The sequence below is a fragment of the Rhinatrema bivittatum genome, chromosome 1 (assembly GCF_901001135.1).
Source record: "Rhinatrema bivittatum chromosome 1, aRhiBiv1.1, whole genome shotgun sequence".
Classification (NCBI taxonomy): domain Eukaryota; kingdom Metazoa; phylum Chordata; class Amphibia; order Gymnophiona; family Rhinatrematidae; genus Rhinatrema; species Rhinatrema bivittatum.
The window spans coordinates 501,312,391-501,329,667 of record NC_042615.1 but is presented as its reverse complement, the minus strand read 5'-3'; the positions used below and the strand labels follow the sequence as shown (position 1 = coordinate 501,329,667).

General features: G+C 44.1%; 1 protein-coding gene across 1 annotated transcript in view; it reads right to left on the bottom strand.

Moving 5' to 3' along the window:
- The window catches only part of IRAK1 (interleukin 1 receptor associated kinase 1), a 126,432-nt gene that overhangs the window by 67,972 nt on the left and 41,183 nt on the right, over window positions 1–17,277 (bottom strand). The window contains exon 2 of the mRNA XM_029609860.1: window positions 14,267–14,440. Within this exon, the coding sequence (XP_029465720.1) occupies window positions 14,267–14,440 (174 nt within the window). The remainder of the gene's footprint in view (window positions 1–14,266; window positions 14,441–17,277) is intronic.

Genomic DNA, 17,277 nt, shown 5'->3' with positions numbered 1-17,277 from the left:
TTAGACAGTCCCATACAGGAGTCTGAGGTACTATACGCCATAAAATTGCTGAAGCATGGCAAGGCCCCAGGATTAGATGGCCTGCCAGAGGCTTATTATAAAAAATTAACCCATGTAATTTCATCACCTTTGACGGCAATGTTCAATTCCCTGAGGGGGGAAAGCTCCTTTGCAAACCATGATAATGTGGTGGGAATTACTGTACTGGCTAAGCCAGGGAGGGATCCAGCTATATGTGGGTCATATAGACCTATATCTTAAGCTACTGGCACGAATACTGGCAGAGAGATTAAAGGCAGTTTTACCTAACCTGGTACATAACAATTAAGTGGGCTTCATCCCCACGAGAATGGCTAGTGATAATATCCACATGGTGGTTGACATTATAGATTACCTTTCACCCAATCACATTCCCTCTGTTTTATTAGGCATAGATGCTGAAAAGGCTTTTGACCTTGTCCACTGGCCATTTTTGTTTAAAGTACTGCAGAAAATGTGTTTTGGGGTGTTTTTCCAGCACTGGGTAGCCAAGTTATATGAATTGCCTAAAGCTAGGGTAAAGGTAAATGGTGGTTATGGCCCCAGTTTCAATATTCAACGTGGAACTAGACAAGGGTGCCCATTGTCTCCAATGTTATTCACTCTCTTTCTAGAGCCATTTGCAGCCTGGGTGCGTAAATCAGAGCATATCCTAGGAGTGGTGGTTGGACTTACATCTTAAACTCTCCCTCTTCGGACGATATCCTATTTACCCCTCTCCGAGCCATACAGCTCATTGATGGAGTTGGTGGATGAGCTAGATCGTTTTCACAGAGTGGCTGGCTTTACACTAGCTTCTAAATATAAACCTATCAAAGGAGGAGGTAACTCACATAACCAAAACCTTTCCATTCTGCTGGGCTAAGCAGTCTATTAAATATTTGGTGGTTTAGATTAGCTCTAATCTCTCTGGAGTAGGGAACACGTTTCCTGGATGGGTGTATAGTGGTTATAAAGATGAATGTTTTGCCATGCTGAAGACCTGGCAGAAAGAAATCTTTGATTACATTTGGAAAAAAAAGGCCACCCCACATTGCTAGGGCAGTTTTATATCTTCCCAGAAAAAATGGGGGATGGGGCATTCCTAACCTGCAATGGTATTTTCAGGCAGTACAACTTCAGGCCCTAGTGGATGCCTAGCACCAGACAGATCTTAAGCAATGGGTCTGTCTGGAACAAGCAATGGTTGGTGCGATGCCATTGCAGGCACTCATGTGGCAGCCCAAACATAGAGACCCGTGAAGTATTTGCTGCTGGCGTTAGGAAATACACTCCAAGTTTGGAATCAGTGAAAGGAAAAATTGGTGGGCCCTTTTAAATATTTTCAGCTCTCCTACCTTTTCCATAATATCTGTTTCCTGGTGGGCATGGAAATACAAGCTTTCTCCATATGAGCTGATCAGGGTATTGCCTGTATCGGACACCTATGGAAGGAGGGTGCAATGATGAATTTAGCTGATTTTCAGGGAAAATATTAAAAAAGTCTGAGCAGCATTTTTTAAAGCTTTGGCCAGGTTCACTTTTTTTTTTTTTTTTTTTAAAGATGCAGGCGACCCAGAATCTGCATGTATCTAAAGTCCTTGTTTGAATCATATTGTGAACATGCGGGCAAAATTAAAGGGATGATATCAAAGATATACACCAGTCTCAATATGCACTCTCCCTATACTTTTTCACATATTGCAGCATGGTCACAGGACTTAGGAGACATTCTTAGTGAGGATGAGTGGGATGTAGTGTTTTTTAGGGTAGCGAAAAGCTCTCTCTCAGCAGCAATACAGGAGCATTGCTTTAAATTGCTCTATCGCTGGCACTTGATCCCAGTTAAATTGCATGCCATGTTTCCTCATGTAACAGATAAATATTGGCAGAACTGTGGCCAGGTGGGCTCTTCTTCTCATATTTGGTGGTGTTGCCCAAAGGTGGTACTGTTATAGGACAAGATTCGTGGGTGGTTGGATACTCTAGTGGGGGCGGAGTGGTATTGGACCCTAAACATGCCCTTTTAAAGCTACCTGTTGAGGGAATGGATAAGTCAATCCAAACCTTTTGCACACATGTATAGGAGCCAGATGCAAACTGGCAAGAGCTTGGAAGCTACCTAACCCTCCCACATTACCAGTGGTGATACATAGGCTACATTCTCATTAGCGTATGGCTCACCTCACTGCACTGCGTCAGGACAGGCTATGCGCCTTCAATGCAATATGGGAACCCTTGAACAGATGGTTACAAAAGCAGAACTCCTTTGATTGAATAAAGTATCCCCTTACATATAGCTGAAAGCAGACACCAGGCTATAGCACAGTGTGTAGTATTTGTTTTTCTTTATGTATCATGTACAACAGTAGATGGAGAGTGGGGATGGGTGGGCAGGGAGGGTTACATGTTATTGTGGATGGAATTTGGCAATTATATCATAACAAAATAGCTTGACCATTGTTGACATTGTACAGATTTTGAGCCACTGTATATGTTATGTTTAAATATAAACTTTTATTGACCATATAAACACAAAAATAAAAAAGATAAGCACCTAGAAGAAAGTGTGGCAAGGCGCACGCACAACCTGTGTGTCACGTTAAGTGCGTAAAGAAGTTTGTGCGCGTAAAAAAAGCGCACCCAAACAGTGCTCAACACAGAGCTAACACTACTCACACCAACAGCCTGTAGAGAGCAGCAGAACATGCACAAGAGCACGCAAAAACAGCCGCCACAGCCTACCACGTGGCATGCAAGAAAAAATTCCTAAGTGCAGGGCCTAGCCCACTGGGGGCTGCTCAACCCACCAGGCTGCCCAGTTCCCGAGCAGGAACAAATGTCGGTACAGCACGCCGAGAACAAGAGAGCAGAGGACGTCCTGAAAACCCTCTGTCTCCGATTCAGGAATAAGTTTTTTTTGTTTTTTTTTTTAAACTTTACCTGAGTTCAGTGCTTACTGCCTGAGTACAAAGTCTCCAGCTGCAAGGGGATAGAGCATCTTTGTCACCGCCACACTCTGGCTCCTTCACCCACCGTCTTTCAGTTGAACGAGCAGCTAAGTCCATGCCGGGAAACCCAGCTACTGGACCAAGGCACACCTGTAAGGGACCACGAAATTCACCTCAGGAATTCTCAACTGGGGAAGGGACCTTTAGGTTTCGCCGCAGGAGAGCGGGGGCTTTCTTTACCTGAATTTAGAATTTCAAATTTCTCCTTCCAAAAAGCTCAAAGCAAAACCCATAGGGAGATACGCGTCCACCATCTGCTGGAGACGGAGAGTACTGGCAGGCTGAGATCACTGCAGGGATTTGTATACTGTGAGAGCAGCTTGCTCAGTCTCCATCTGTTGGCAGAGGAGCATAAACCCACTGGTTTTGAGTCCATCTGTCTACACACTAGGAAAGCTTTTTTTTTTTTTTTGATTAGTCCTTATATTACATTTCTTCTTTTTATAAGAGATATAATAAGAGCTTCTATCTATAAGTTACTTATACCCTCTCCCTCCCCCCGTCGGAGTTTAATTCTTAATTAGGTCACTATTAGTCATTTAACCTAAATCCTTGGATAAACTAAGTAACAATCCAATGACTTGTACATTAAATAGCACTACTCAAATCTATTCATGGACCCTTATAAACAGAATGTCTTTTATTCAGTGTAACAATTGTGCTTATGTTCCAAGGAATAGCATTTGGAGTCTTGGGGTTGTCCAGGTTGCTTCTGTCTACAATAAAAATAGAACTGATTCATCTAGAAGAATTTTCTAGGCTTTGAAAATCCTCCTCACAGCATCCAGAATATCAGTGCTAACTTCCAAAGAGGATTCTGAAACCCAGGGAAAAATGGATTACGGTGGGCTCTAGTAATACAAGACCTATGACACAGAGACACCCTGTCTCCTCAACTGAGAAACAATCAGGATAGCTGCCCCCACTCCCACAGAGGAGTCAAATATCCAGGAGTAAATGGATTACAGTGGGCTCTGGTAGAATGAGGTCTATGGTGAAGAGACATCCTCTGTCCACATTGATACCCTTATGTAATGCCTTTTCTGCATTGGAAACTGAAGCTGCTCCTCCAGCAGACAAGTAGTGGATGTCTGTAAAGGAAGAAACCATTCAATGTTAAAGGGTTTGAATTTGCGTTATCAAATTTTATAAAATGAAGCTCCTCCTGCTAAAAAAAACAAAACTCCATCATTAGAGGATCTAATTTTGAAGGCAACAAAAAATTAAATGCCTTCCAGGATCTTCAGCTGGTAGAAATGCAAACCAGGTAGTCTGTGCAGTTATAGAAGAAAGTAAAGACTCTGATATTAATGTTATCATCCAGCTGGGGATCAACGACCTTGCAAGAAACAGTATCTAAGTAGTATAAAAAGATTTCCAGTGTCTTGGAAAGGAGATTAAACCCATGGTAAAGAATATTACCTTTTCTGAAATATTACCTGTTCACGGAAAGGGAAAGGAAAGGATACGTCAGACAGAAAATTTCAATACATGGCTCAAAACATGCTGTAAAAAATGGTTTTGGATAGAGTGGTAGCTGGGGTTGCGTGCAAAGTAATAAGACTATAAAATAAGGATGGCCTACATTTGACAATGGCAGGAAAGAAGATCCTTAGTGAGAAATTCCAGTCATACATCAGGCTTTTAAACTACAGGATGAGGATGGCAGAAGGTGGCCAATGAACTTGGAATATCACCCCCAAGCAATATAGGAAGTGAGAGTAGATAAAAATCAGTCACCTCAACATTCCATGCTTAAGCAAAAGAGCAGAAAAGATGACTATGAAGATCAGCAAACTAAGGGAGGCAAGCTGGAAAGTTATGACCAGAAATGCGCATAGCCTGGGCAACAAAATCCTAGATCTGCAGGTCCTAATAGTGAAGGCAGACTTGGACATTGTTGCCATTATGGAGACATGGTTCAGTCTCTCAGGACTGGGATACGGCCATCCTGGACAGAGAGAGGGAGGAGTAGCACTTTGTGTGAAACAATATTGATGCAACTGAAATGCAAAGTATGGGGGGTATGGAAGAAGTATTATGGGCTATCCTAGAACAAGACGATAGTACTTCCATTTATAATGGGATGGTCTACATGTCTCCAACCCAAACTGAAGGCCTGGACTGAGATCTGGTGAAAGACATCCTAAAGGCGGGAAAGAAAAAGGGGAAAAAAAAAAAAAAAAAAAGTGTTGATCGTTGGAGATTTTAATCTGCTGGATGGGGATTGGAGTATCCCTTCTGCACAATCTAGAAGCAGAGAAATAGTGGAGAAATAGTGGATGCCCTTTTATGTGGCTCTGCTCAAACAAATGGTCATGAAACCCATGAAGAGGGGTGTGAAACTCAGAGTACTTACTAATAGGGATAATGTCTAATGTCCGGACTGGTGCCCACCTTAGCACCAATGATCAGACAGTATGGTTTGATATTGCAATAAGATACAGACAATTCACATGAAGACCTGAGTTTTGCATTTCAAGATTACAGACTTTGTCAAAATGGGGATGTACCTGGAAGAACTAGAAGAAAAAGGGCAAAGTGAAACAGTAGTGGGCCAAATTATAGGGAGCTATTACAGAAACTACAAATCTATATTAGAAAACAAAAAAAGTACAAGGATAAAGAAACCAATTTAGTTCTCAAAACGGTAGCTGAAAAAAATAAAAGTAAAAAGAACAGTGTTCAGGAAGTATAAAGGATCCCTAAAAAGAGAAACACAGAAGGCATCATATTCAAAGTGCATTCAGCACTCAAAAGCTGGATAAGTAGGATTTATTCAGCAGCCAGCTAGATAGCCAGTTAAGTCACTTATCCGGCTATTTTTTAGTTACATACGGGCTGATACAGTAAAGACGCGGGAGAGCGGGCGCACAGGCCACTCTCCTGTGCGTGCGATTCAGTATTTCAATTTTAATTAGGGCCGGCGATAAAAAGAGGCAGCTGTCAGCCGACGCTCAATTCTGCCAGCGTCAGTTTTAGAGCCCGCTGACAGCCACGGGTTCGGAAACCGGACGCCGGCAAAATTGAGCGTCCGGTTTTTGGCCCGCAAGCCCATTTTAAGTTTTTTACTTTTTTTTTTTTTTTTAAACTTTTGTGGCCTCCGACTTAATATCGCCATGATAAGTCGAAGGGTGCACAGAAAAGCAGTCTACTACTTTTCTGTGCACTTCCCCAGCGCCGGCAGAAATTAGCGCCTACCTTTGGGTAGGTGCTAATTTCTGAAAGTAAAGTGTGCGGCTTGGCTGCACATTTTACTTACTGTATCACGCGGGAATACCTAATAGGGCCATCAACATGCATTTGCATGTTGCGGGTGCTATTAGGTTCGGGGGGTTGGACGCACGTTTTGGACACGCTATTACCCCTTACTGAATAAGGGGTAAAGCTAGCGTGTACAAAACGCACGTCCAAATGCCGGCTACTGTATTGACCCAATAGAAAGGATGGGCTGTGGGCAGATCAGAGCGGTGCTACTTAGGTTGGTCTATCTTATCCAATTAACTTAACTGGATAAGATAGACCAACCTAAGTAGCAATTTGTGAGTGGATATTCAGCAGTATAGCTGTGCTGCTGTATATAAAACATATCCGGCTAAGTTACTTAACCAGATACGGCTGAATATCTGGCTTAGGGAAGTATACCTGGTGAAACTGAGGGAGACAAAGAAAGAAATCAGGAAAACAGAAGGTCAGGCGGAAGAAAAGACTGCCAAAGAGGGTAAAGAGAAATGAAAACATTTTTCAGATATAGCAAAGAAAGAAGGCAGGCCTGAAGTAGTATAGTGAAATTGGAAGGTGATAAGGAGCAATATGTAGACACAGAAGAAGAACTGGCAAAAATATTAAAACAAATTCTTTAGTTCAGGTTTCCCTAAATAGGACTCTGGAGAAGGACCATTGCTGGTTGACAAAACTTTAGATGGGAATGGAGAAGGCAACTCCCATACAGAAGAGAATGTCTGGGAAGAGCTAGGAAAACAAATTGGACAAGGCCATTGGGCAGAATGAGGTACATCCCAGGATACTACAGGAACTCAGGGATATCCTGGCGGGTCCATTGAAAGACGTGTTCAATAGATCCCTGGAAACAGGTGTGCCACAAGACTGGATATGAGTGATAGGGGTTGAGTTTTACAAGAATGTTAGAAGAGAGGAGGCTGGAAACTACAGGCCTGTTAGCCTCATCTCTGATGTGGGAAAATTAATAAAGGACTGTGCTGAATTATCTACAATTCAGTAAGTTGCTGGATCCACCAGGGGAAAGTCCTGTCAGACAAATCTGATAAATTTTTTTGATTGGATAACTAGAGAATGGATCAAGAAAGAGCACTCAATGTGATTTACTTGGACTTCAAAGCTTAACCAAAGAGAAAGGCGTATTGCAAGGTCTGCAGACATTTTAAGAGTAGAGCGTATAAAAATATTTATTAAAGGAGAGAAAATACACAAATCCAGGTCACTGAGAGGGTAATACTAATTTGGAGTTTAGAATACAGCTCTACATATGGTACCACATAGGAGACTTGTGAATAAAATGATAATCTTGGGAGTGGGCACAAGGTAGTAGAGTGGATTATAAAACTGGTTGACTGGAAATAGCGTATAATGGTAAAATGGAATCTACTCTGAAGAAATAACTGTTACGTGGCATGCCACAAGAATCTGTTTTGTGACCGGCTCTGTTCAATATCTTTGTGAGTGACATTGCGGAAGGGTTAGAAGGTAAAGTTTGTTGCAGATCTCAGTATCATCCGCAAATAGACAGAGTGGACACGGAGTAGAAAGAATGAAAAGGGATTTGAGAAAGCTTAGAGTGGTCAAAGATTTGGGAACTGGGACTCAATGCCAACAGGTGCAGAGTCCTGCATCTGGGCAGCAGTACCAGCACAATGGGAGAAGACAAGTCACTATTACTCTGAGTCAGAGAATTTCTCTCATTTTAGCCTCAACAAACATGGTGCCTGGCTTCAGGAATTCTATATGGCCACTGCCAAATTGACTCTGGAAGATGCAATGTTATGTTGTGTGAGGTGCATTCAACCCAGTAGGTTTGAGAAAATATCCTTATTCCAATTTACCAACCTAAATCATCTTTTTGGGAGGTGGAGAGTTGATCTCCAAAAAGAACTTTGGATAGATCTGTGTTAAGGGAGACCTCTGGGCCAAACTCATTTGTTTGAACCAGTCTGTACATCGGTACAACCCACTTCTTCAGGAGGTTTGTGTGGAAGATCTGGGTGGGCTATTTTGTAGTCTATGGGCCCTGTTCTTTATTTCATATTGGCCTTGCAAGCGAGATACTTGCTTTCTGAAGATAAGAGGAGGACAAGGACATGGTCACCTAGCTGGAACACCCATTATATGGTGGAGCGATTGTATGCTTGGGCTTGGGTAGCCTGGGCCCTCTCCAGGCACAAGTGCACAACCTCCCCAGCCTCTCAGTTACTCCTGCACTCAGAGAACAAGATAGACTAGGTTCTGTCTGGAGACTGGCTCCTCTTCACAAGTTTCTCAAGCTCTATCAAGGATTCCCCTTGGTCTCCTTCCATACTCCTCAAAAGAGGAAAAATGCCAATGAGGTCTGTGGTACTTCATGGATTGCAAACAGTACTTAGGGTAACAAGTCCCAATTCTTGCTGTCCTCTGTAACAAACTTCAACATCTGCTTGAGTGTTTTGTTGAAGCACTCAAGGCCATCAAATTTGCAGATGATAAACCAAGGTCTATAAAGTTTTTACTCTGAGCAGGGTGCAAAATTGTTTTATTACCTTGGAAACAAAGGGGGTTCCCTGATCTGTTAATATTTCCTTAGGAAGGCCAAGCCAGGAAATAAGCTTCCATTAGAGCAGTTGCCACTGTTTGGGTCTTTATATTTCGGAAAAGTAAGGCCTCTGGGTATCTTGTGGCATAGTCAAGGATGACTAGGGTATACAGATTTCCCCTGGGCAGACCTTTCTAGACATCCCAACTAGATCCATGGCCACCCTTTTAAAAGGGGCCACAATAATGGGCATTGGTATAAGGGTAATTGCCTACACCTCTGCAGGTTTTGTTAGTTAACAAGTGGGACAGGACTGGCAGTACCACTGGACCTGTTGATACAGACTTGGAAAATAGAATTGGGCCAATATTTTCTCTTGGGTTTTTTCGTTCCCAAGGTGGCCCCCTAGAAGGTGGTTGTGAGACCTACTGATATGATTTGTAAACCAGGAGTTCTATTTCATCCTCTAAACTCCCTTTTGCTACATGGTGAAGTTGGTCCTCTCTCATTATGAATAAGGGGGAGTGAGATTCTTATAGTCTGCCTCAGGGACCAACCTCCCATCTATATGTTCACATGTGAACTTAAAGGATTCATCCTCCCTTTGAGCTCATTTGACGTTTCCAGGGGTCTCCACCCCCTCAATGGAGTCAAGTATGGGGTCCTGTGCAGGTTGACAGCCTTCTCCTGATGCTGACCCTTCCTCTACAGTCACCCCTAAGTTAGCAGAATAGCAATGTTTTTCTTGTCAGCATTGCCTATGAGATTTAGGTACCTTAAGAGTCTTTAACATGTAGGTCTGGATCTTCTAAGCGGAAACATCAATTCAGTGTTTTTGGGGCCAGGCAAGCCTCACATAAGCCCGTTCCATAGGGTTTCAAAATCTGGATAGCTCTGCCCTATTACTATGTGGTATGGGAACAAGGGAAGGTCTTCTACTTCTATTCTGTTCTGGCTGACTGGAGTCTTCAGCAAGACATGGATAGTTGGATACTGCCGCTGGTCCTTGTGGATGCACACAAGAGTCACGATCCTTTCAGCTTGGGAGCTAGCGCCAAGGTGGTGGCGTGAATTACGAACTGGTTGGTGACAGAAGACAGTGTGTGATGGTAAATGGAACCTAACCTGAAAACAGCGGTATTAAATGGAATGCTACAGGGATTGGTGTTGGGACTGGTTCTGTTCAATATCTTTGTAAGTGACATTGCGGAAGGGATAGAAGGTAAAAAGTTTGTCTATTTGCGGATGATACTAAAGACCTGCAACAGCGTGGACAAGCCAGGAGTAGAGAGAATGAGATGCGATTTAAGGAAGCTTGAACAGTGTTCGAAGATATGGCAGCTGGGATTCAATGCCAAGAAGTGCAGAGTCATGCATCTGGGGTGCAAAAGAGCTATATGTGATGGGGGAGTGAAGGGCTGTTGTGCACAGAACAAGAGAGGGACCTTAGGGTGATAGTGTCTAGCGATCTGATGATGGCGAAGGAATGTGACAAGGCAATAGCTAAAGCCAGAAGAATGCTGGGCTGCATAGAGAAAGGAATAACCAGTAAGAAAAAGGAGGTGATACTCCCCTTGAACAGGTCATTGGTGAGGCCTCACCTGGAGTTCTGTGTTTAGTTCTGGATACCATATCTCAAAAGGGGCAGAGAAAGGATGGAGGCGGTCCAGGGAAGGGTGACCAAAATGGTAGGTGGTTTCCAACAAATGACTTGTTTAGGTCCTTCAACCTCTCCTCATATGTATACCCTGGAGGACAGGAAGTGCAGGGAAGACAGGATACAGATCTTCAGATATCTGAAAGGTTTTAATGATGCACAAACCAACCCTTTCCATGGGAAAGAAATCAGTAGAACTAGGGGTCACGTAATGAAACGCCAGGGAGGATGACTCAGAACCAACATCAGGAAATATTTCTTCATGTAGAGGGTGAATACCTGGAATGCTCTTTCGGAGGAGGTGGTGAAGACAAAAACAGTGAAAGATTTCAAAGGGGCATGGGATAAACACTGTAGATCCCTAAAGGCTAGGGGATGGAAGTGACGAAATGAGTGCATGGTGTGGCGGTTACTACCCTTAACCAATAAGCCTTCATACCGTTGATGCAACTCCATCATTGCTCTTTGCTTCAATGGCAGGGGGAAAAGAGGAAAAAGGGAATTAGAGTCAGACAGCAACCAACAAAGACATTGAATTTTGAGGTCTGGGAAAATAAGCATAGGGGTAACTTACTGATGCAGCTGTTACTACCCTTAACCAATAATCCTGAAACAAAAACTCTTTGATGCAACTCCAAACACTGCTCTCTGCTTCAATGGCAAAAGGTGATGGGGAATTAGACTCAAACAGCAACCAAAAAGGGCCCTGACTGATGGTCTGGGAAACTGATTATTATGGGGGTGATTTGTATGGAATGGCAGAAACTACCATAAGCTTGTGGGGCAGACTGGATGACTGCGTTCATTTCTGTGTATTTTTCTATAGTCAATTTGTATCCACTTAATTCTCTTTGAATGTGCTTCTTCACGCTCCCAGAATCTGCTAATGCCTAGCTTGAAGAGTCCTCTAGTTCCTACAGGGATCACAAAAGTTGAGAAGCTAGGGTTGGGAATATCCACAAAATTAAAAAAAAAAAGTGGGGCCATGAGATGGAACATCCATGGCTCATCTTTCCTGCAAGGACAGTCTGACAAAATGGCCCCTTTCCCCACAATTGAAACACGGTGGCAAGTTTGGGACTTGGGATTGAGGTGAGGATCCAGGCTTGTCCTGGATCTAAGGGTCATCGTGGTATTCTGTCCTTAAGGCTTCTGCATTCTCTCCCTGGGGTAAGTGGCTTCTCCTGGGATTCTGATGACACAAGCATTGTCTGGATCTGGTAATAGGCTTCTACTAGTTCTAATGCCATTTCCAGAGTAAGGTTTGAGTGTTGGCATACCTATTGATGCATAGGCTGATCCAACCCATATATGAACTGTTCCAGCAAAACTATCTTGACTACTTCAACCCAATCTTCCCCTTCCAGATATAGCCATGTCCAACCAACATCTTTAAGTCTGTGGAAAAGACTCCAAATGCTTTCCCAAGCTTGTTGAACTTCCCACCAAAACGGTGGTCAGTAGGCTTCTGGGTTAAGCCCCGCCCCTCTCTAGGATAACTGTCTTGACTTCTGTGTAGGTGGTCCTTCCTTCCAGGTTGGTGGCTTGAAAGGCAGCTTGACTATGGCCTGTAAGCAAGTTACCGAGATAGTCCATGTGACTTCTAGCCAACCCGCCAGTTGAGCAGGGCTGAAGAAAAACTGATACTTCACACATCCAGCAGAGCTCTCTGCTTCAACGGTAGGGGAGAAGAAAAAAGGGTTCACACTCACAAAGCGGGGAGTAGCTGGCTTGTTATGGCGGTTACTACCCCAAACCAAATGTGCCTGATACTTCACTTTCAATGCATATCCAGCATGGCTCTCTGCTTCAACGGCAGGGGAAAAGAAAAACAACCAATAAGGGCTGTATAACAGTCTGGGTAAAACAAATAAGCATGGGTGTAGCTTGCTTATTGCGGCGGTTACTACCCCTAACTAATCAAGCTAGACATTTCACTTGGATGCAGCTCCATCACTGCTCGCTATATTAATGGTGGGGGTGGAAGGGAAATAGAACTAAGAGAAACAGATAAGTAGGAGAGAAAAAATGTGTGAGGCTTGCTGGGCAGACTGGATGGGCCGTTTGGTCTTCTTCTGCCGTCATTTCTATGTTTCTATGAGCAAATTAAATAAAATCCTTAAGATGGCCCCATTTTGTTTTTTGTTTTTTTTTTTTTTATTATGAATGTACAAGCAAAATAAAAACCATTCATGTTAAGCGATAAATAAGCTTTAATAAATGATAATGAAATTACTGGTGACAAGGGAGGTTGCTTGTTTGGCAGCTTGTACCACATATGCTATCTGAGTTAGCAACCTTTGTTGCTGTATAGCTTGTTCTTGAAGCGCCTTTGCCGGTTGATTTGATTTTGCAGTTGTTGCTGCCTTGCAACGAGGATCTGCATCACTTGGTTCCATGTTCTCTGCTATTCCCAACAATACTTAGGAAGAGAGCCTTGTGATTCTCCAGGAGAAGAGGGGGGGGGGGGGGGGGGGGGGAGGAACCTCAGCTGGTTTGCCACTGACTGACTTAATGGACCCTAGTTGCTCAGGAGGGGTTACTCCCCTTAGTCTGTTGTAGCCTTACAATCAGCTAGGTCCTAGGAAAGAAAAAAGAAAACTTTATGGGGTTTTTTCCTCCTGTGATTGTGGGGGGTTTTGTTTTGTTTTTTGAAAATCAGTGCTTCTTGCTTAGACCAGGACAAATCCCAGTGCTAACACCATATGTGGTATCCGCGGTGCAGCCACAGCTTAGGAAGTAGCCAAGAGGACAAAGGAGGCTGAACTTTGGCTGGTTCCTCACACAACTTAATACAAAAGGAAAAAAAAAACATACAAGAATAAAAGGCTGCTTACTGCAGCAGTCAAATCACTTAAACATAAATAGACTTCAAGTATACTTGCCTTCTGCATCCTTCTGGGCCCTGATTTCTTATTCACTGGTGAAAGGAAACTCCCTGGAACCAGAATCCCTTGCTAGGCTGGTTCTTAAAGGGGACCGGGCCAGATAGCTGAGCCGGTCCTTTAAGGTGTTCTGGGAAAGCTTTCTATAGACTCCTTTACAGAGGGTAATTATCTCTGTCTACAATAGGGCAAGGTTCACGGGAATTTTTAAACTTACAGACTTGGTACCAATTTTCAAAGGGAAAACATGCAAGTATTTTTGCTTCAAAGCTTCCCACGCATAAAGTACCCACAGACGTTTGTGCCTGCTTTATTTGCAAGTACAAGTTTGCTAGAAAAGCATGTGCAAAGATTTGCAAAATGTCACCTATGCATGCACTCGTCCTCCCCAGGAACACTTCTTCCTAGTGCGGCTAGACATGTGGGCATAATGGCTGTCTGGAAACTGTCCTCTGCAGCGGACTGCCCCTGCACAGTGCAAAGAGTGAGCTGCTGTGGTTGCCAGAAAGTGAAAATGGCTGAAGAGCCCAGGCTGTATTCTTACTAGCTCACAGCACCCTCCAATGATGTCATGGTGAGCCCAGAGCAAGCAGCCAAAAGCTGAACTGGCATCTGTGTGTAAATAAGGGGCTTGATATGTAATATAATCACTACTGGGCAGACTGCATGGAACATTTTAATTTCTCTCTGTGCTGTCAGCTGGGATGCCCTGTCAGACCACCACCAGGGAACAGCCCCAGTAGTCATATCTGGGTCACCCCCAAAGCTATAGGCTGGAGATCAGACATTCCTGTCTCTGACCTTTAACTGCCCCAAATGGAATTCATGGCATGCAAAGTATGCAAAAAGGTCTCGAACTCAAGATAACAGGCTGTTCGCATAACCCCTGCTCACCCCACCCTCCATGAGGGAAGCGCTCCTGGTGACTTACAGGATAGGATGATGTTGTAGGCCCGTAGCAGCTTAAGCTGCTCCAGGATACTCAGCAGATCCCCGACCTTCCCATTCCTGCTCATCCAGTACCACATCACGCTTTCCGTTCGGCTCCTGCGGCCCTGCTTTTCCAGCAGCCGCAGCTGCGTCAGGTCCTGTACAATCAAGGTGGCTGGGGAGAGAGAGAGAGAAGAGGCTAGCATTAGACCTACGAAAACCAGTGGGCATACCAAAATGCTGTTAACAACCCCTGAGAGCAGTGGTTCAGATGACAATCACACACAGGGCAGGAAGGGGAATAAAAAAAAAAAAAAAAGTTTGTATTTCCCATTTAATTTTTCTTTCATGGTTTTCAAGTCATTCACTGAGCCTCCTTTGTGCTTACCCCTGGTCAGGAAACTCTTGAAGGCAGGTACCCTGTCACCCATTTAATTTATCCCGTACTCAGATGGAGCAACAGACAGAATGAAAAATAGATACACAGGAAGTAAAAAAAAAAAAAAAAGGGTAGGGGAGAGAAGAATAGACAGAGTGAGAAGAACAAAGATTCATCCAAGCTCCTGAGAGTAACCTAGAGGTCATGTCTCCCCTGGGCGGTTTAAGGAGGAGGCGGCAGTCTTTCAATCTATGGATTCTACCTCCACCTCTTCAGGAGCAATAGCACACTGGCAGCTGATGAATGCAGCCATTGTAGATGCTGTTTAGGTGACTGCAGGGGAAAAGGAGAAGGATATGGCAGCAAGTTGTATGTGTGTGTGTGGGGGGGGGGGGGGGGGGGGGGGTGATTGTGTCGTATGGTTAGAAACAGGAACCTTCTGATCAAAAAAGTTCCACCCCACGCACGAAGCGATATGACATGAGGCAGGGGGAGGGGGCAAATTAAAAAAATATATATATCTTCACCAAAATAGTGGTGGATGACCAGACTAGATGGGCTTCACAGCCCTTACCTGCTATTGTATTCTGCGTTTCTAGGGATGTACAAGCCAGACTCCCTGGGTTGTGGTGGAGGCTAAAAAAAAAAAAAAAAAAAAAAAGAGAGAGGGGAAAAGCCTGAGACAGACACAGAGGATCCTCAGTGATGGAGGGAGGGTGAGGGGTAAAGCCTGGGAAAGGATGGGCCAGTGGAAGCACTAGATGGACGAGGCGGTCGCCTACAGTGCCACAGTACTGATGGTGGTAAAGCAGGATCCCGGCAATTCTTCCTGTCTGTGCGGGCCCAGAAAAGGAGGTGGTGTCGGGTGGGCTTGCACCAGTGAGGAGATGCAATTGCCACTACTGGAGAGTTGGCCTGTGCCTCAGTAGGAAAGAGGAGGCTGCTGCCGGTTGTGCATTAAGAAAAGGATGCATTATGTGAGTGAGCACGTGTGTATATGAGAGAAAAAAACTTTTGCATCCCTATTCACATCTAATCCCAGGCAATCTCAAGGTGAGTAGAAATCAAAAGTTCCCAGATATGGAGGGCAGGGGGATTCCTTATTGAATAGTATTTGATGTGTATGCCATTTTAAATAAATATTTTATTGGTACTGAAGACTTTTTAAAAAAAATGTATACCAGTTTTTAAAATGTTGGATGTTATTCTATTCATCAGCTGTTTTTTTTTTTTTTTTTTTTTTTTTTTTTTTTAATCAAAATCATTTTTATTTCCAGGACATGCAAGTCAGTACACCAAGTGAGCAGAAAAAACAACTGAGGCATCACCCAAACTCAGGATTCCAACCCGCATGCCCTCTCCTTTTCCTCTTTTCTTCAGTTAGAGCACTACAACATACATAAAACATTTCCCCTCCAACATAACCCCCATACACAACCAGTCATACCTCACACATCCTCTAATCCCTAATGAACCCCCCCCCCCCTCGCGGGAGTCCGAGTAATAGAGACCCGATGGCCTCGTAGAGAAAGCACATCAGTAGTGTCCACATTATTGTAACTGAATAGGAGAGATGCAGCGTCGCTATTTAAAGTTAGCGCCAGGCTGTTTGATATCCAGTTGCTGTTAATCCAGTTTGTACATCTTGAGGTAGTAAAAAGAAGCAGGCGGACCAATAGTCACAGTAAGATTTATCATATGGGTGTGAGTGTGTAATGACGGCAAGCCTCTCCATTTGCATAGCCAAGGCAAGTTGAAGGTGCCAGGCATGAAGTGCAGGACATAGAGCAGGTTCTATCCACGTAGCTGATATCGTGCGGCAGGCTAGGATAGCAGTGCGCCCGAACCTATCCATCGCCCCATCTGTCACAGCCACGCTTCCCCTTAGTCCAGCCAGAAGGAGACGGCCGGACCTTCGAAGATTGATCCGTAAGCATTGAGCTATAAATGTGAAGACCCCATCCCAAAATGCTTGCAAGGTCGAGCAATTGAAGAGTCTGTGGGCCAGAGTGCCCAAGTCCAAGCCACATTTAATACACTGAGCAGATGGCAAGCGTCCCATTTGGTATCATCGCAGATCAGATGGTGTAAAATGCGAACTTGTAACTCTGAAGGTGACATCTGGTATTGTTTTATACAATGATTTGAAACATGTGAGGATGTTGGAAACCGTAAGTTCCTTGCCCCAAGCTTCAGTCTAATATCGCGCCACTGAGCGGACATGGCGAGGTCTCTATACTCCTTGCCCTTTGTACTCCAACCTTTGATTGAGTTCTGAGAGCAACATCAAAAATTCATTGGGCAAAGGTTGATTCCAGACAAAAGCTCACTGTAGTCCACTGAAAGGAATGAATGTAGTGGTGAGCCTGCAGATAGGCAAAGAAATACTTGGGGGGGGGGGGGGGGGGGGTGGAAATCGCATAGACCCGTTGCAGAGAGGCAAAAATCAACCACTATGGGCGAGTTCTGTTGGTAAAACTGGAAAAGGAATGGCAGTCCTCTTTGTAACCAATCAAATATGGCCCTGTAATCCCTTCCCGGTGCAAAGTTCCTGTTGCCCAGGAGCAGAAGCAGCAAGGAGGTTGTTCTTGCCAGGTGCGCCTGGGCCTGAAGCCATCTCCATGCCAGGTGGC